This window comes from Mustela nivalis (assembly GCF_964662115.1).
Source record: "Mustela nivalis genome assembly, chromosome: 10".
In the NCBI taxonomy this organism is placed as follows: domain Eukaryota; kingdom Metazoa; phylum Chordata; class Mammalia; order Carnivora; family Mustelidae; genus Mustela; species Mustela nivalis.
In genome coordinates this window covers 54,077,304-54,097,843 of record NC_139029.1, presented here as the reverse complement: position 1 = coordinate 54,097,843, position 20,540 = coordinate 54,077,304, and the positions used below count along the sequence as shown (strand labels likewise).

The 20,540-nt window shown below is 40.4% G+C and overlaps 1 protein-coding gene across 1 annotated transcript in view; it reads left to right on the top strand.

The window, feature by feature from the left end:
- Positions 1 to 20,540, top strand: part of WLS (Wnt ligand secretion mediator) — a 103,792-nt gene that overhangs the window by 25,840 nt on the left and 57,412 nt on the right. Inside the window, exon 2 of the mRNA XM_082686448.1 lies at positions 18,011 to 18,283. Coding sequence (XP_082542574.1) covers positions 18,011 to 18,283 — 273 coding nt within the window. The remainder of the gene's footprint in view (positions 1 to 18,010; positions 18,284 to 20,540) is intronic.

Genomic DNA, 20,540 nt, shown 5'->3' with positions numbered 1-20,540 from the left:
TTTACAGTCATGGACTGTTGAGAACTTGGAATCCCTATAGTCGTAAACTCTGAAAAGGGAGTTTCACAGAATGGCTTGTGGGGTAGAAGTATATCTTCTAAGCCTGGGTGGTTGGGATAAAACAGGGGTTCTTAACTAGGAGCAGTTTTGCCCACAAGGGGATATTTGGCAATAACTGGAGATATTTTGGGTTTTTACAACTTGATGGGGGAGGAGGGAAGATGCTACTAACAACTAGTGGGACGAGGTACTAGCATCCTACATTGTACACGATGGCCCCCAGTTATCCAGCCCCAAATGTCAGTAGAGCCTAGGTTGAGAAGCCCTGGGATAAAAGGACCAGGGCAGGTCATCCAGGAATATTAAGAAGGAATTGGCAGGTGTAGCTCTCGGATGGTAAGGAGCCTAGACTTTGGATAAAATATTGACATAAGATGATGACGTGGTATAGCTGTAGCTCTAACCCCATATAGTCTAGCCCCATAATCCTAATGTGCCTGAGATATCAATCCTTTCCAACTTCCTAATGTCATGTGCTAACTAAAGAAATCCTGCCAAAGGTTTATATGAGGTTTTTGTGCCTGTTGGCTTATTTTTTTATGTTGTCCCTACTAAAGACATGACTCATCTAATTGGTCCAGTTTTAAAGAAGTGATTCTGTCACAGAAATGGGCAATCAACCAAAATTGAATTTAAAATAATTTAATAATTTCAGTTCTTTATATATGCAGCCAAAACATGGTGAAGAAGACATATAATCTGTAGCAGTATTTCTAGAAATCCCTCTTTCCCTTCCTCTCCATTTGGTGCTTCTAACCTCTTCCAGAATCTCTCACAGACCTCCTCTGATAGAACTGTTCCCCCAACCTAAGCCTATCTTCTCTACTGGCCCCTTTCTCGACTGTGTATCATGAAAACGCAGAGAGTTCATTTGGCAACAGCTGAACTTTCATGGGGGTTGCGTGGGGAGGAGGATAGGTGAGGGCACTCAACAGAACAGACAAAAAGTATTCTTTGTATCTGTTTTTTGGGGTGGGAAGGAGTACAGAAGACCCAGGTTAATACTTTTGGCTATCATCATTTTATCATTTGTGAAAATAATTGTGGAGAAAAGATGTTTTAGTTCCATTTCACTGAGGAGAAAACTAAAGGCTGATTCTGTGTTTCCTCAAATAACAGGCTGCTTAGGATATCCCTGGGATATGACATCTTAAACATCCAAGTTAAAATTCTTCTAGAATCATGCCTGCTTATTGGGGCTATTCACTGAGAGACACGGAGAACCTCTGTCTTTAATGACTTAACTTCTCAGGATCCAGACCTTCTTGTTCCCTAAATCTTGGTTAACACACCCCTTAGGGGAAGACTGTCTTGACAGCATAGAGAAAAAGGAGTGTGTTGCCATCTCCCCAGATTATTCATCTCCATCTGTTGGCAGCATCATTATCATCAAATTAACATTTAAGGCCTCACTAGGTGCAAGGTGCTGTAAGAGGCTCTTTCTATTCATTATTTTATCTTCACAAGAAACTGATGAGGTGGGAACTTAGTGGAATTTTACTTCCAGGGAAACTGGCATCCGGTAAAGCTATGTAAGTTCCCTGACTAAATTGCTAGTAAGTAACAGAACTGGTATTTGAATCCCAAGTTTGGTTTTTGTTTTGTTTTGTTTTGTTTTTGCCTCTACAGTTTTTGCTTTTAATTTTTTGTCCTTCTGATTTTGTAGAATTTTTTTTTTTCTGTAACAGAAAGAACCCTTCCTGTGAAAGCAATTCCCTTGCTGTGTAATCATCATTTTTCTCCTATGAAATATGTAAAAGGTAATCTGGGTACATTTTGAAATATATTAAGAATCCAGCAGTTTAAATGAAAATTTGAATGTTATGAATTGATGTCTCATTAGCAAATTTTGTCAATGATCTTTTGGTTTAGGGCAATGTGTGCCATGACTTCCATTTCTTCTGAATAATAGACTCAGCTCTGGTGAGCTTATTTCTATCATCCTGAAAAATAGCGGTTGGACATGCTCCAAATTATTTCATTGTATTGGAATGTCTTTGTGTTGTATTATACTGTGAGTATATGGGCCATTGGCTGGAAGCTGGAATGGAGTTTTGCTTTTTTATGCCTTAAATGATTTCATTATGATTGCATTGGACCTACCTTAGTTTACATTATGGGGATACATTTCATCATGCTGAATACATCAGTATGAAAGTTTACAGTTGGCTCTAGCTTGCCCTTGCTTTCTAAAAGAGCTCGTTGGTCTCACTAGTTGTTGGAAGATAGAAAACACCCAGAGCCCCTTCTGAACCCTAAGAACAGCAGAACAAAGGAGGAGGATTAAGGTCTTTTCCTCTAACAGATGTGAAGATACAAGGAATATGAGGGGGAAAAGGGCCTAGATGGACAAGGCTTGGTGGCCTCCACTCTTGGCATATAAATTGACCTTAATTTAAAATGATTATTTTTTCATCTTAAAAGAATAACTTTTACCATAACATAGAGTATATACTTTTCCTTAAGAGTCATGGGCTATTTTTTTTTTTTTAAGATTGTACTTATTTTTTTGAGAGACATAGAGAGAACAAGAGTGGGGGGTAGGGACAGAGGGAGAGGGAGAAGCAGACTCCCTGCTGAGTGGGGAGCCCAGCTCGGAACTCCATCCCAGAATCCTGGGATCATGACCTGAGCCAAAGGCAGACTCTTAACTGACTGAACTACCTAGGCACCCAAGAGTCACAGAATTTCTAAGTTAGAAGTGACCAGCAGTTAAACAACTGCCTTTCACAGTTGAGAGAACTGGGACCCAACTGGGGCCCAGTGTGGATGGATTACCTGGTTGGTAGTATATCCAGCACTGGAACTCATCAGTCCTGTTCTTTGGATTAATTCATTCTGTAGTAGTTCTGGAATAGTCTCGAGTCTGTAGTAGTTCTGAAATAGAAGATGGATTCATGGCCCCGAATTGCAACTCTATATGTGTGAAAGGTGGTCATAGAATGTTAATGATGAAGAAAGCTCTAAAGGCTCTTTCCATTCCCATCCAGTACTCAGATGTCCTCTGCCCACTTTGCACTCACCAAGTGATACCAGCAGGAGCTCCTCTATTCACTCAAACATGGGCAGTTCATTGTCTTCAACTGCTTATGTGAACTTGGGATCATCAGATTTTACTGATCTCAGATCTCCTTCCTTAGAGCTTGCAACATTGGGACCTAGAATAAATCTGATTCCTCTTCCATATCTTCATGGTTCAAGTATTTGACCTTTTGTCTGTAACCTCTCCCCACCCGCCCCTCCTTCCCCCCTCCAAACTGAGATCCTTTTTTTTTTAAGTGAGTTTTCTTTCCTTCTTTCTTTCTTTATTTTTTTTTAGAGATTTTTTAGTTATTTATTTGACAGAGAAAGAGAGGTCACAAGTAGGCAGAGAGGCAGACAGAAAGAGAGGAGGAACCAGGCTCCGCTGAGCAGAGAGACCCTGAGATCATGACCTGAGCAGGAGGCAGAGGCTCAACCCACTGAGCCACCCAGGCAGCTCCTGAGCTCCTTTCTTTAACAAGCAACACAGTTTCTGCATATCTGGCCTGTGATAGGACTTACTTTCCTTTGACTCCTCTCCCTAGCAGATGACACTGCTGTCCATCTGCAACCCATGCAAGAAACCCGGGAACATCCTTGACTTCTCATTTTTACTTGCATCCCACATGAATCGAATTGAGAAGGTCTGCAAATTTTTCCTCCTAAATAGCACTTCCTTTCTGTCACAATTGCATTTACTTGTCCCCATTCAGAAGTTCTGTCTGGGGGCGCCTGGGTGGCTCAGTGGGTTAAGCCGCTGCCTTCGGCTCAGGTCATGATCTCAGAGTCCTGGGATCGAGTCCCGCATCGGGCTCTCTGCTCAGCGGAGAGCCTGCTTCCCTCTCTCTCTCTCTCTCTCTGCCTGCCTCTCCATCTACTTGTGATTTCTCTCTGTCAAATAAATAAATAAAATCTTAAAAAAAAAAAAAAAAAAGAAGTTCTGTCTGTCATCTCAGGACTTCTGGTACCCACCCTGCGCTCCAGTTTCTTCATGCCAGGTCTTCCATTGCTTTTCACTGCAGGTTCTTTGGGAACTTTCATACATAATTCATTAGACCAGAGGGGGAAATGCCTTTAGAGCTGCTGGATAGATAGACCATACATCCAGCTGAAGGTTCCCTTGCCCAAATTTCTGTCTGAGCCTGTTTTGTAGATTTGACCTCAAGAGTAGGATTTGATGTCCTTAGAAGGGAGTATTTGTTTTCTCTGTGGTAGTATTTGTTTGGAGGATATTAATGAAATGACCTGAATTTTCCCTCTCTGTTTTCTTAACAACATAGATTTTGCCATATAATCTTCAAATAGGCAGCTGTGAATTATATGCATTTAAGGCTAAGGTGTGATTATTTTATTTCATTTTCTCTCCTGTTTTCTTTCTAGCATGCGGGCCTTGATCTCCTTAGGGTAGTGCTCGAATGGGATAAATAGCTATAAGCCCTACTTTTGAGAACCTCAATTTCCAGAAAATATGCTCAAAAGTAGTCTCCTAAACATGCTCCCACAATTTTGATAGTGGCTATAATCCCTTTGGGAGAAATTTTTCAGAAATTACCATGTTTTTGCTTGCCTATTGTCTGCCTCATATACATTCTTTTGATGTGCAAATTTATTTTCTTTCCTGTGGATTGGGATGATAGTATTTCATAGGAATGTTAGGAAAGGAAATGATAGGAAAAGTTCATTTTGTTTATATTGTTGTTGTTAGTTTTTTTGTTTTTTGTTTGTTTGTTTGTTTGTTTAGTAGTATTTATACCCAATAGGACCCTGAGATCAAGACCCTGAGATCCAAAGTCCCATGCCTTTCTGAGTCAGCCAAGGCAACTCCAGGAAAAGTTCATTTTGATCTCCAAAATTCAGTATTTATTTTACATATAGGTTGACACATCTGGAGGAACCACCCTAAGTGGACTTAGCTGGGGAACAGGTGTAGCACTGGGAGGTTCACATCATGGAAGACTGCCTTGGCAGCTTCCCAAACTCTCTCTCTGAATGCCAGTCTCAATTGTACTTTCATATAGGCAGGCCATGGATCTAATCTACTGTGACGTTTTTGAAATGATGCCTCTTAGGTGTTCGATAAACCCTTGTTAGGTAAATCAACAAGATTTTTATTTATTTAATTTATTTATTTTTTAAGATTTTATTTATTGATTAGAGAAATGAGAGAGAGCACAAGTAGGCAGAGCAGCAGGCAGGCTCTCCCCCAACCAGGGAGCCCAATGTGGGGCTCTATCCTAGGACCCCAGGATCATGACCTGGGCTGAAGGCAGCCACTTAACCAACTGAGCCACCCAGGTGCCCCTAAAGATTTTATTTTTAAATAATCTCTACAACCCACTGTGGGGCTCAGACTTGCAACCTGGAGATCGAGAGTCAGACGCTGTACTAACTGAGCCTGTCATGCACCCCTAAATCAGCATAATACAATGTTAATGTGTTTATTAGGACACAAAGACTCTTTAATTCAGGTTTGGAGGATGTGCATGTTCAAATCTCTATGCTTGGTGCCATAAGGAAGAATAAGATGTGGCCCCTCCTCTCAGGAGCTTATAATTCTGTAGGGTTCAGAAGCTGTATTTGCAAAGTGGAATGCTCTAATAAAGATGTAGGCCACGTGATCTTGGCATCAGAGGAGGTAAGGATCATTTGTTAGGGAAGGGGAATTGGTGAAGGGCTCAGATGCTGGCACATTCTAGGGTTTTAACAAATTGAATGAAGGAGGTAGCACTTGAGCTGGAACCTAGACCTGATGAAAACATTAAATTTAACAGCTACATAGTGATTTTACTTAAATTTGTCATTTTAATGTTTTTTTTTTAAACCAACAATTCCTAAGGGTGTGACCTTTAAAATTGCAGTTTGCTCTTTAAATCTACCTCTTTTCCTCCAATTCTAGGGAATTCAGAAGTTCTAAGGTCTTAACATTTTCTTCAAATATTCAGGGAAGGGGATATGATTTTTTGTGGCATTTGTGAAATTCCACACAAAGCTGTTAACAAGTCTTGCTTGACACTTAGACTCAGCTTGTACTGTCCAGCACTGAAGTTTTAATCCTTCGGAATGCCCCATATTCTGTTCCATTAATTGCTTTGTCTGTTTCTCTGAAATGGTCAGAATAGAGAAAAATAAATCAGTAAATTGCATGAAGCTTTTTATTGGTTCCTATAGTCTCCATTCTCTAATATCCCACATGTGTGAATAGGAGACTTTATCATTTTGGTGTCACTGAGAAAACCTAAAATAAAAAACTAAATAAAGTTCAGGCTTTTATCTATTTGGTTACTTCCTGAATGTTTCTGTGAATGGGAACTTGTCCTTCCCTGAGTCAGATTGTGTCCTTGTTTGCATACCCGAACTGTCAGCGACTTCTGTGTTAGGTTTCTCTGAAGTTAGCCAACGTCTGACTGTATCCTTGGCCCTTTTTTGCCTATAAAATGTGTCATAGACTCATCCACAGCAGCTCTCTCATGTATTCCTGAGTTGGATTTTCCCTAGGCTGACATTCCAGCCCAGAATTTGAACCCCAGTGAATTATGGGAGAGTAGCCATTAGTTTCAAGTGAGCTCAGTGCATTTTTGGCAGCTTGTTATTCTACCATCCCTTTAAGGAACTCCGTGGAGGCAGTCTGTCCCCAGCTGAGTCTCCCAGATAAGCTATCCTGATGGTTCCCTCGGTGGGGGGCCCAGTCCAGCGCTGGGTAGCGTCTTGCCTGTGGAGCTTCAGCGAGTGCCCGATGGCCCCATTCAGTCTTTCTCATCCGTCTCATGCCGTACACATTACCTCTCAGGTAATTTGAGAGAGCTGATAAATAGGGTGAGCTAATAATAAACGAGTAGCTGAGAGGCAGTGTGGCATATTGGAAGGAGCACTAGATTTGAAGTCAGATGATGGTTTTAGTCCTAGCTCTGCCACTTACTGGTGGGATGAAACCCACCAAATTTCTTATGTGCAGTGGGGCTCATTACACTGACAATATTGATAAAAGTAGAATATCTGTAATTTATAAATAATCAATTATAAATGGCAAATATGTGAAATTTTATTGAGTGTTAACAGGTACTTCAGAACAAAGCAGCTGTTTCTCCTACAATGTTTATTGGGGGCTCTCTTAACCTTAAAATTTTAAAACAAAATTTTAAACAAGTTTGGTGGCAAACTTGCTCATGAAGTAGAGCCAGTTGCTTACCTTTTTGTCACCCCTACCCTACAGCTCTGCCAGAACGGGTGTGGAAACACACACACACACACACACACACACACACACACACCCGCCTCCTGAACTCTGAGAGATTTCCCACACAAGAGCTGGTTCACCCTCCATGCTGGGTTTATGAGATCATAGTCAAGGTAGTAAATTATAAGATGCTATAATTCACTTTCCATAGGTGGTCTTGGCTACATTCCACAGCCTTTTGGCCAAAAGGTGGCTGATTTGGAAGCACTGGCACAAACTCAGAAATTCAGCCAAGATGACTGGTTTGCTGAGCGATGAGCAATAGCGTCAACAGATGAGCCATTTGGTTTTTCTGTGGAGGTCTTTTGTGTTTACTTCATGTGCATTTAATCTTTACTGTTTTGAGTATTTCTGGAGTGATGGAGAAACACTAGTTGCAGGCATTTTTTAGAGATAGAGGTTAGAACTAGTGATTTAGTGTATGTATGTTAGGCTTCATAATTTAGTCTCTCTTTGTTGCTGGATGTTAAAAGTGAGGGTCAATTTTTATTTATTTTTTTCCTTTTTTAAATATTTTTTAAAATTTTTTAATAAGCATATAATGTATTATTAGCCCCAGGGGTACAGGTCTGTGAATTGCCAGGTTTACACACTTCACAGCATTCACCATAGCACATACCCTCCCCAGTGTCCATAACCCCCCCCCCCCCGCAAACCTCAGTTTGTTTTGTGAGATTAAGAGTCTCTTATGGTTTGTCTCCCTCCTGATCCCATCTTGTTTCATTTATTTTTTTCCTACCCCCCAAACCCCCCACGTTGCAAGTCCACTTCCTCATATCAGGGAGATCATATGATAGTTGTTTTTCTCTGATTGACTTATTTTGCTAAGCATAATAGAGGGTCAGTTTTTAAATATGAATTCAGGATTTGGGAGTTTTCCACAAATAGCCCGTCTCATGGTTGGTAGATTTTATGTGCCCTTTTTTAGAGGGCTCTTTTTCTGCATTTTATTGTTTTTTCAAAAAGATTTAAAAAAAAAAAAAAACCCAAAACTAGCACTGATCTTGAGCCTAAAGTAATTTAATGTTTACCACAGCATTTCAGATACTATGTAAGAGTTTGGCTTTTTGTCCCAAAGCACTCTAATTTTTTTCCTCTTGATTCCAACGCTCCTCATTTCCACGGGATCCAAGCCAGGCAAGTAATGGAAGCCAAGTTGTGCTGCTTTCTTGCCGCGTAGATTCTGACAAATATAGAGTAATTCTTCTATTCTTCAAAGCTGTTACATCTTTGGCTCCAGAACAATTGAGGTTGCAGGCCAAGCACTTAAAATCCTTGTCAGCCTAAGATGTAGACATATACTATTTTTCAGTATTTTTTATCAGAACAAGTTTCGCAAGTGTTTGCTATGATATCTGAAACTTCGCCATCAAAATGTCTGTGTCATTTATCCATGAGTTTGTGCTGTAGGGAATTATTGTTAAATAAGGGCTTGACTTTTGTGTGTATAGTACAAAGTACTTTGCATTCAACGCTGCTATGTGGTGTGTGTGTGTGTGTATGTGTGTTTTGGTGGTAGTAGTTTAGTGCAGAGGAATGTTCTGCTGTGTTTAAAAATTTAGCTTTCCTAGAACAGATGTTAGCATAATTAACTACTTACTGAAAATTGCTGGCAAGAATGAATTACATTTCACTCAGCATACCCCATTACATGCACCAGGGTATAGCTAGGATAATTCAGAAAATCATTTCTACAGTCTTGGCCCCGCAGACTCACTTGCAGCCCCCCAGTAATTGAGATTGAATTGTGAAATAATATTTTGCTTAATTATCTAGTGAGATTTAATTGGTATGGTTGAAATATAGGGGAATTTCATCTTCAAAGTCAGTGGCAGAAATGGAGTGAATGTCTGACCATTATAACTTCGGAGCAATTTCAGTAAAGGAATTAACAGACTGAGTCAGTTAATTCCGAAACACCAAGTCAGTTTCACACAAGTATTTACACTTTCTTTAGCTAAAAATTTTGAAGCAGTCATCATACTGGGACATTCTACAACTTGGATACCTGCGATAGCAGACATGAAGAAAATCTTTCTAGGAACTGACCTGGATGGGCGTAAGCTGAATTGGCTCAAGGAATTGGCTAGTGGTCTGACCCCTTATCGCTCGGTCAGATAACATGATCTGGCTACTTCATTTGTACAGTGTATCCCACACGTTTCCTTTTAACATGAAATGAAGGAGGAGGTCTTTAAGCTTGAGAAAGGGATGCAGAATCTTTGAGGGAACTCAACTGAACACATTTAAAAGCTAATTTCTTTCTTTCTTTTTTTTTAAGATTTTATTTATTTACTTGACAGAGAGAGATCACAAGTAGGCAGAGAGGCAGGCAGAGAGAGAGAGGAGGAAGCAGGCTCCCTGCCGAGCAGAGAGCCTGATGCGGGACTCGATCCCAGGACCCTGAGATCATGACCTGAGCCGAAGGCAGCTGCTTAACCCACTGAGCCACCCAGGCACCCTAAAAGCTAATTTCTAAATATAGTTGAAGTTTCTTTTATGTTAAGTAAGTGCTCTCGGGCTAGGGGCTTTGAATGAAAACTATAATTGTATAAATATCAGAAATTTATCTGGTCTCCTAGGTTTCTGCCACCTGTGTTCCTTTTCCCTTCTTTGGCTCCTCCCCTTTCTGAGGCACATCAAAATATCCTGAGCAAAACCCTGGAGTTAATGCAAGGGCCTGAATGCCCAATACCTTTCCTATAAGTTCTCATTAAGACAAACATAGATGTTCAGAAGGAAAAGCTTAGAACTGATTTGAGTATGTAGTCTTTAATGAATTAGAAATCCCCCTCATTGTGAGGCAGTGGAAGTTTTGTCTATGTCCCAAAATGAGAAGTAGCTTTCAGTTACCTTTCGCTTTGTAGCTCATGTGAATGTTGTGGGGGCTCACACTGTCCAGCTAGAGCTTTGTTCTCTCCTTTTGTAGATGTGGGCCTCAGCCAAGTCATTCTTAGTGCCTGCTTGCCACCCCCACCACAATTACTCTACTCGGTGCCTTGGCTTCTGCTCCCCATAGTAATCCTGTCCTTTTAAATCAACTCAAATCCTTTTTTTTTTTTTTTTTTGGTTAAATAAAATCCAATATGTACTTTCTAGTAACTCAGAATCTTTTAGGAATGAGGTAGAAAAGGAATAACATTGTGGGAAAAAAACAACAACAACAGATAAATCAAGCATTGATATTTTTATAGGTATAGAAATCATGACAGGTGATTTTTAACCGATACTAAATTTCAGGAGTTAGAGCAACCTCCTTCTTGAGTCACTAGAGGAAGGACTTCTGTTAGTGATTGTCTGTATGTTGTTGGGTCAGGGTGTATAGTTTTGTTTTCGTATCTGTTAGCTAATTGCTATGGTGGAAGTAAAATTCTCTGAAATATTTCTTATTTATTTATTTATTTATTTTCAGCATAACAGTATCATTATTTTTTCACCACACCCAGTGCTCCATGCAATCCATGCCCTCTACAATACCCACCACCTGGTACCCCGACCTCCCACCCGCCCGCCACTTCAAACCCCTCAGATTGTTTTTCAGAGTCCATAGTCTCTCCTGATTCACCTCCCCTTCCAATTTACCCCAACCATTTCTAAAATATTTGACTATTTTTACTTCAAATCATGACTTTGTCAAATTGAGGGTTTCTGATTGTTAGTGTTTTAAACATGACTTACCATTTTAACCCCTCTGTGCTACGTATTCCTTCCCCTTGTAGCCCAAACAAGATTAATCTTTAAATATCATCTTTGTTGGGGCTCTAGGTGGCTCAGTCGGTTAAGCGTCTGCCTTCGGCTCAGGACACAATCCCAGGGTCCTTTGGATGGAGCCTGCCACATGGACATAGACACGTGGATATGGACTCAGGGGGGAGTCTGCTTCTCCCTCTCCCTCTGCCTGCCGCTCCCGCCGCTTGTGGTCCCTCTCTGTCAAATAAATAATAAAATCTTTAACAAAAATTATCATCCTTGTTTCAGGAAGACATTGCTCCTCTAGTGTTGGTGATCAAGACTTCAAAGGCTCCTGGGAGGCCTGGTTGCCACAACAAGACGCAGAGCCTCACCATTCCTTCCCCACCACCTTCTGGCTCCTCCTTTCCAGAGAGTTCAGGTCTGGCCTTGTGGCTGCCTCCATGACAGAGACAGGCATTTTGGAAGAAAGAGTATCCCTAAATACAATTTCTTTGTTACTGGTGGATCTCTTTATTATTCTTCCTTCCACTGCTTTGCAGAATGGAGCCGAGGCTATGGGGAGCAGAAGCCAAGGCACCAAGTAGAGCGATGGCACTGATTAGGTGGTGCTGCACTTTTAACTCTCAAATGATCTCTTTATAAATTTTAGTACTCAAATTCGGACATCTGCAGAATTCACGGTGATGCTCTAGATAGGCTGCGGTCTGGCCCCTGCTCTTCTTTGTGTCGTCCCCACTCAGCAGCCCCCTTTTCCCCCTGGGCACTTGCTCTCTTTGGAGGCTAAGCCTGGGCCTGCCGAGCAGTAACCCTCCCCACGCCCACCCCAGCCCTCTGTTACAGCCCGTGGGTCCCGCACAAACCTGAGGTACTTCTCTGCCAACTTCTCCGCCTCCCACACTGGACCGTGAGCAGCTTGGGGTCTGGGACTGGCATTGGTCTCTATCTTTAGTTAGCACGATGCCCACATAATAGTGATACTCTTAGGTAATTGCCAAAGGAAGCTTCTTTACTTGTAATAAAGCAAAGAAAGAAATAGTCTGCGTTGGCTTAAACGGAGACCGTGTGTCATGTCAGCATGTTGTTTTCATTTTATTTTAACTTTTCTAGGAGGCAACTAAGTCTTGTATCTCTGTCCAAGTCTTTAATTACAGGTTCTGGAGGGAGTAGGGGCTAATGATTTGATGTTGACTCAACTTTGAGCATGATAGCGGTAGTGGTTGGCTAGCTGGTAATTTGTAAACTGGAGAGCCATTTGTGATGCTATAACAGGAAGCTGACTGGAGTCAATATTGTTCCAAAAGGAGTGCCGGTTTAGTCATTGTTCACTTACATTTTTACTCAAGGTTATGTTGTAATGATGACTGGAACTTTTACCTCATTCTAGTGAATTCATGTCTCTTACCTCCCAAATATCTTTCTGTTGCTCTTTCTCAGGTAATGTCAGGATAAATGTAGCATCCATAATTATAATGACCTTTTACTGTAATTATGAATTATTGCCTGCTTCCCCCATTATCTGTACATTCCACCTGGCTGGATGGCTGATGTCTGTTGGATTCACCATAGCACCTAACAGTGCCGAGCGCATAGTGGGTACCCAAGACCTATTTGGTGAGTGTGGTTATGAACCTCTGTAATGTATGTCATTGAGGAGCCACTGAATTTTCAACGAGGCATCGAGATGTGTTTGGGCAGTTTTCCCACAACCTTGAATTAGAAGTCTTATTGATTTCTTATCCCTTTAAAATTAAATGTCCTATAGTATCACATTTCACAATTCGTGTGCTATAGTGGGAGAGGCAGAGGCCGAAAATACTGGCAGTTGAAGTACAGATAAGGAAGGGGGGAAATGGCCCGTGTTTGATGTAGTGAAGAGAACTGAACTCAAAACAGGTCTGAGCTTTTAATGAATAGCTCATGGTTTTGTGTCTTCTGTGCATGGTCTTCGTGCTCTCTTAACCTACCATAAGTTAACCAATCCGCAGTGCTTGGGTGAATTCATTTTTGGCCAGATTGCTTGGCTACTAAATTATACTGGTATTGAGTAGCTTTTGCCCCCCCCCCCATTAAATGCTGTGGATGGGTAGAGGGGACACTTAAAATGTGTGCCGAGACAGCTGGGTGATATTGCATTACTATCCTAGGAATACTGAGGAGTGGTTATTTTTAGCTTTCACCTGAGCAAACATGACTCAGTTTGTTGACCTGAATCCATCCAGTCCCTTCTTCAATATACAAACTCTATTAATCCCTAGAACCATGCTAGTGACCAAGTAGGGCCTTTGGCACATATACCTATTAGTTAGTTGATTGTGGTGCCTTCAAAGGTTGCAGATAATTTCAATATTTTCCATTTTATTCTTCCCTCTTAGAGTAAAATCCTTCACACTTCTTATTTTTTTAAAGATAGAAATCAAACTTTTTTTTTTTTTTTTTAATTTTAGACTGTTTTGTGATCCATGTACTTAAAATTTTGGGTATAGCTAGTGAAAACACTTTCTGCTAGTTATAAGCTTTGTTTTTAGTTTACTTTGATAGGCTTTCTACTTAACAAAACATCTGGAAATTCACTTTTAGCTGGTGTCAGAAGTTGTCTTTAGTTGTAAATATATTATTTGGAGAACATTAACTGTCCGTGTTTGAGTATCAGAATGTTGATTTAATTTCTCAAAAAATACAAGTGTTTTGCCTTTTGAGTACTACTGGAAAAATTGGAGATGTTGAATTGTCTTCAGGTTTTTAAGTTATGCAAAAGGTTTTTGAGACTAGAGACTAGAGGACTAATTTATTCAAGTGAGGAAAAATATTTGTGATTCCCGTAATACAGCTTGAGATGCACTTGAGGCTTCTCATAGTTCAGTGCCATGAGATTTATGAAAATATTAGTATTCCTGGGATTTTTTTCTTTATGCAAGATACACTAAGCTAATGAAAGAATGAAAATAATTCAGGCTGCTACAAAGGCAGGCGTTCACTGTGTCCATTAAAAATGCAGCCTTTGTGCCCGTAAAGTGTTCAGCTTCTCTGTTATTAAGTTTGGAATGTGGTTTTGGAGCTTAGCTGAGGAACTCAGCTAGTTATTTTTCATTTTGGTCTAAGGAGGGAGAGACTTGTTTTTCAAAAGTGGGGAGGGGAAGAAAAGACATGAAAAAAGGTTAGGTTCATTTTAGAAGAATCGAAGTTTTAAAATGTAACTATTTTCTGCAGCAAATAGTCAGTTTGAGTATGTTAGCCAAAAATAGAATTCATGAGTTTTGTCTCTCTATTTCTTCAGCCACATTAAAAAGGGTTCAGTTAAATGTACCATTTGGTTTTTCTAATGTTGGGAGGGCATTATTTGGCCGAGTTAGGATAACCAAAGTTTAATTGATTCATATTTCTAATAAGCCAGATATTTGATTTTAGGTGGATTAGGTGTAAAATGTCTTTGTGATACAGTTTTGAGTTTTAAAGAAAAACTTCCCTTGCATGGATTAGTGGTGATTCTGTGGTACACTGAAGGGCTTCCTGCTAGAGTTTAGTTGTGCTGTGTTTTCTGGTACATTTGTGTCAACACTGCAACAACTTACTGCAAATGTAACATTTTTCTAAAAATTTACCATTAGGACAGATATTAAGGGATAGAAAAAACATGTATTTGAGCATTAGAAGCAGGGCAAAAAACTTTTGCCTTCCTTTTTTTTTTTTTTTTTAAGATTTTATTTTTTTAAGAAAACGCTACACCTGCCACAGGGCTTGAACTCACAACCTTGAGATCAAGAGTTAAAACACCCTCGCTCTACTGACTGAGCCACCCTGGCACCCCACACTCTTGCCTCCTAAGTGATTTTTCTCTTGCTTTGTGTATTTTTCTAGTTGTTACCTGATCTCTATTATGTAAAAATGATTTCTGCTCTTAAAAGGTGGGAAAACTGGGGGAGGGGGGAAAAAAAAAAGGTGGGAAAACACAGTATGCCAGTTAACATATGCACAAAATTAAACAAATTTAAACCACCATAACCTATAATGTTTTCCTTTCTCTGATCATTTTCAGAGATACATCTTATAAATATAAACATATAAATAAAAAAATAGTTTTAAAAGCATATTGTAGTAACAGGACCCAGATGAAGAACGCTGCAGAAATTTTCAAAGAGATATAAAAGTGGGCTCCAGTTAATGGAGAAGCAGTCACTGTTCTTGGATAGGAAAACTAAATTATTGGAAAAGGATGCCAATTCTGTCTACATTTGTTTGTAGATTTAATGTAATTTCAATAAAATCCCAGCAAAAGGATAAATTTGAAATGGATTGGGGGAGGGGACTTACTGTCAGATACTGATACAAACCATCACCTTATAGGATTCAAAACCATGTTGTATTGAGCCATGAAAAGACAGTCCAATACACAAAATAGAGCAGATTGACCAAAGCCATCTGTAGGTATACATAAGATAAAGGTGATGTCATAAGTCAACAAGAAAGGAGAGTCTGTTCAGTAAATAATAATTTAAATAGTTAGAAAAAATAAAACTTGGGACCTCAATTCATCTTTTACTGCATAACAAATTTCAGATGTATCAAATATTTAAATATTTTAAAACATGTAATTGTACAAAAATTACTTGAAATTAATAAAGTGGCTGTTTATTGAATTTGGAGATAAAGAAGGTCTAAGCACAGAAGCATGGGGAAAATATAAAGCTAAAGAGATATTCTTTTTTTTAAAGATGTTCATTTTTTTAATTTAATTATTTTTTTAAGATTTTATTTATTCATTTGAGACAGAGCAATAGAAATGAGCAGGGGGAGAAGGAGAAGCAGACTTCCTGCTGAGCCAGGAGCCTGACATGGGGCTCAATTCCAGGAGGCTGGGATCATGACTGAACTAAAGGCAGAGGCTTAACCATCTAAGTCCCCCACCCCTTTTATTTATTTTTTTAAAAGATTTTATTTTTATTTATTTGAGAGAAAGAGTGCATGCACACGAGTTGGAGGGGTGTGCAAAAGGAGAAGCAGACTCCCCCTCAGCAGAGAGCCTGATGCAGGGTTCCATCCCAGGACCCTGAGATCATGATCTGAGCTGAAGGCAGCTGCTTAACCATCTGAGCCACCTAGGCACCCCGGAGATTTTATTTATTTATTTATTTGAGAGAGAGACCGAGAGCACACACACAGGCTGGCGTGAGTCAGGAGGAGTAAAGGGAGAAACGGACTCCCTGCTATTAATTGTAAACACCACTGCACTCGGACCAGCCCGGACTCCCTGCTAAACATGGAGCCAGATCCAGGGCTGATCCCAGGACCCTGAGATCATGACCTGAACCAAAGTCAGACAGTTAACTGACTGAGCCACCCAGGCACACCAGGTAAAGAGATATTCTATGAAATCTGGAACTTCTCTACACTTATATATGCTGTAAATAAATTTAGACAACAGATGGAAAAGTTAAGATAAATTACTAGCAAAAAATATTGGGGAAAGAATTATTCTTATTTACAGACAAACTTTACAAGCTAAGGGGGAGATTAGATTAGGTAGATTAAATTTGATACATTATATTGACTGGTTATTTTGCAAACATTAGTTAAATTTTTAATTATACAGAAAATATAATAGCTAATATTTTACACTTTTTTTAGAGAGAGCATGGGATGTGGTGGGGTACAGGGAAGGAGGGAGAGAGAATTTTAAGCAGGCTCCATGCCTAATGCAAAACCCCACACTGAGCTCGATTCATGACCCTGAAGTCATAACCTGAGCTGAAATCAAGGGTCAGGTGCTTAACCTACAGAGCCACCCAGGTGCCCCTGTTTTGTGTTTTCTGTGTTCACTTGTTAAATGTATACAGTGACTCACAAGGGTACATAATGTTATTATTGCCATTTAAGAAATGATAAAATTAATACATAGATAGGTTTAATAATTCACGCAAAACCTTCTTAGTGTGGGTTAGTGGTGACAGAAGTAGGAATGAGGGAGCCAGGATGTGATACCAGGCAGGTGGGCTCCAGAGCTGGGGAGCTCACCATTGTGCTACTCTGCTTCTTTACGTGAATGAAAAGAAAAAGCTCTAAAACTCCGTATGGTGTGATCCTATCTTACAGAAATATATATTAATATTGTATGTATTTTAAAATTCTATAATGTAATTCATTTGTAAATTTTTATCTAATTACATGCTCCTAGAAAAGATAATATTTTGATATTTTTCCAACAGTGGTTACTTCCCTCTAGTGGGATTTTGGGTAAATGTTGTTTTGAACTTGAAAATTTCTGTATTTTGCAGATTTTCTTTTATAGTCCTATAACCGTTTTATAATCACAAAAGTGTGTGTTTTTTAATGTTGTATAGTTCAAATGTGATGATCGCTTTTGAAATGCACAGATCAAATGCATGGATTGGATTCCTCTGCGGTGTAGCAGCTTCTGTTCCCACCCCTGACAGTGACCACACTAAGTGAGGGCCTGAGGTCAACGTAGTTCTTTCTCTCCATTAAATACTGTGTTAGATCTAAGAAGAATCTTAGAAACCAACTGTCTTGGCCAGTCTTAGAGACTAACCATCTTGTTTCTCAGATGAGGGTCCTGAGACGATGAGATCTCACCAGTTGACCCAAGATGAACTGACAGTCTGTTGTTCGACCAGGCTTCAGTCGCAGGTCTTCTGACTTCAGACACTGTGCTCTGTGAAGTCCCAGAGTCCTCAGGCAGGTGGGAACGGAAGCACAGTTGATTTTTGTGACATTTGTTTGGAGTAAGGAAGTAACTGAACCAAAGTGGTTACAAAGGTATTCTTTCAATGAAAATGACAGTGATTGAAAACCTAATGGGGAAACTCTTGCAGATACTTTATGATGCCTGTGGAGGTCACTAAAGGGTCCTCACCTGGATTTGGGGGATCCCCAGCTATTACTGATCCGATTAGAGAAGGCAGTGTGAACATTGGAGGCAAATGTTAGCCCCAAAATGAGCACTTCGGTGGATGATATTTCTAAAACAGAAAATCCTTTTCTTTTCAGCCCCCGGCCCCACGACGGCAGTGTCCTACATGTCGGTGAAGTGTGTGGATGTCCGTAAAAACCATCACAAGACAAAATGGCTAATGCCCTGGGGACCCAACCAATGTGACAAGATCCGAGACATCGAGGAAGCAATCCCGAGAGAAATTGAAGCCAATGACATTGTGTTTTCTGTCCACATCCCCCTTCCCTCCATGGAGATGAGTCCTTGGTTCCAGTTCATGCTGTTTATCCTGCAGCTGGACATCGCTTTCAAGCTGAACAATCAAATCAGTAAGTGTTCTCCCTTCTCATTCCTTTCCTTCCTTGGATACTTTCTCTCTTCTGGTTCTTTGAGAGCCAGTTCCAGTAACAGTACAGAAAATTACTGACTACTTACTACTCGCTAGGCCCTTTTCTGAATATCCTACTTATACTAACCCATTTCCTATTCCTAGCAATTTAGTGAGGTGAGTCTTACTATCTCATCCTAGGGATAGAAGCCCTGGGCCTCTGAAAGGTTGTTCAAGGTCAGAGGTGAGAGAGCGGAAGGGCTGGGATTCAAACCCAGGCAGTCTGGCTTGAGAGCCTTGCCCTAACCACCAAGCTTCATCACCTTTGTAGTGTTAGGACGGAGCTCACCCCAGTGGAGTGATTTGAGGATTTCTGAAAGGTCCCATGTTTCAAAATGTCTCTTCCCTCTAGGCTTTAAGAATAGCCATCGTCTTAGTAAAGATCTCTGTCAAAATGGGAATGCCAGCCCATGAGCACTCATTTTTGCATAAAACCAGGGTTGGTTTTTTTTTGTTTGTTTTATTTTGTTTTTGTTTTTTGTGGTTCAAGATTCTGAGGGTATGGGACATAGAAACATTTCATGAGGAGGTGATTATATATGGCATCTGAGAACTGTATAGAGAACCTTAGGTTGAGAAGAAAAACATTTTTTAGTGACACAGGATCAGGGGTGAGATGGAAAGAGAAAAAAGTATGTTGGAGACCTCTCTGCCTGGGGCCTGTCCTTGGATTAAAGCACTTTTTCTAATTCTAATTTTCCTGTATCAGCAATAATCTCCATATATAATCATTAAAATTATTTTGTGTAGGAGTTACCAGTATACGTGCTTGATAGACATCTTATCGGGAACCAACAGATAATCTGAGATAATTTCCAGAATGGAGAACTCTCTCCATTCATTCAGTCTCTTACCCATTATTTTAAACTGTTTCGTCATGTCTACTACTGCCTGGGACTGTGCTCTTGACTAGACATGTGGATACAGGTGAAGACAGTATCCTTTAAGGGGCTTATCATCAAGTGCAATGATGGGCAAATAAATGATATGCCAGTATGATGGGCTAGGGGTTGCAATCAAAGTTTGTGCAGGGGGCTGTGGAAATACAAAGAAAAAGCTTTAAACTTTAGAACTTTAGAACACACCAAGGGAAGATCGCCTTGGTGCGTGAGTGAATTAGTGAGTGTGTGTGTGTGTGTGCGCGCATGCGTGTGTGTGTATAGAGCTGAGCAAGTAGATATTTAAAGTGAATGTTAAAGAGTGAAAACCTGACGAGAAGTTGGGGGTGAGGGTGGGGATAAATAGAAGAGCATTCTAGACAGAGGGAATGGCTGAGAGGAAGGTCCAGATTTGCCCAACAACCGGAAGCATTCAGTGGTATTTCACATGTCCACATTCTCTTGCCCATTGTCGTCTCTGTTGGTTGTGTAACACATTTATTCATTCACTAATTCAAACTTTATTATGTCCCAACCCTACTTGAAATGCTGAATACTGGGGATACAAGACTGAACAAAACATGTCCTTTTAAGGAGTTGGGTAAGACAGTGGTTGGGAAACAGAAAAGAAAGAAAGGTATGTGCTATGATGGGGGGAATAGGCAATGTTTTGAAAATGTGATTTATAAGAAATATATATTTGGTCATCCAGATCACCAGAATATACTTCTCATATATATTTGGTCCCGGCTCTTGGTTCCCAAAACCCTTGGAATTTCCTGAGTGATAAGAACAATGGGAGCATGTTTTGTTATAATATTTGGTCTCGTCCTCAGTTCCTGAAAAAGCATCGGAAGCCATAAAGGTGAGATGGGTGCCTTGTTCAGAAGCCCCTTTCCACCACCACTGGGCTTATGTTAATGAGGTAACTTTTGGAAAGCACCTAAGGGTGTGGGAGCTGGTCGCCAGGGGAGCCAACCACAAATAAGGGTGGCACTTTCAGTTCCACTCCTGATTGTCAGGGAAGGGAGAGGGGCTGGAGGTCAATTCAGTCACCAGGAGCCAGTGACTTAATCAGTTGTGTGTATGTAATGAAACCTCCATAAAAAGCCCAAAGGAATGGAGTTCAGGGAGCTACCAGGCTGGCAAACCAGAATGTTTCTTCGTGTCGCCCTGCCGGGCCCCAAACTCTGAGGAAAGAAAATTTCATTAGGGACCTTGTCCCATGTATCTCTTACCTGGCTGTTGGTTCATATCCTTTGTCATCAACTGGTAATTCTTTGAACTGCTCTAGCAGTTAAAACCCGATTGGGGGCCTGT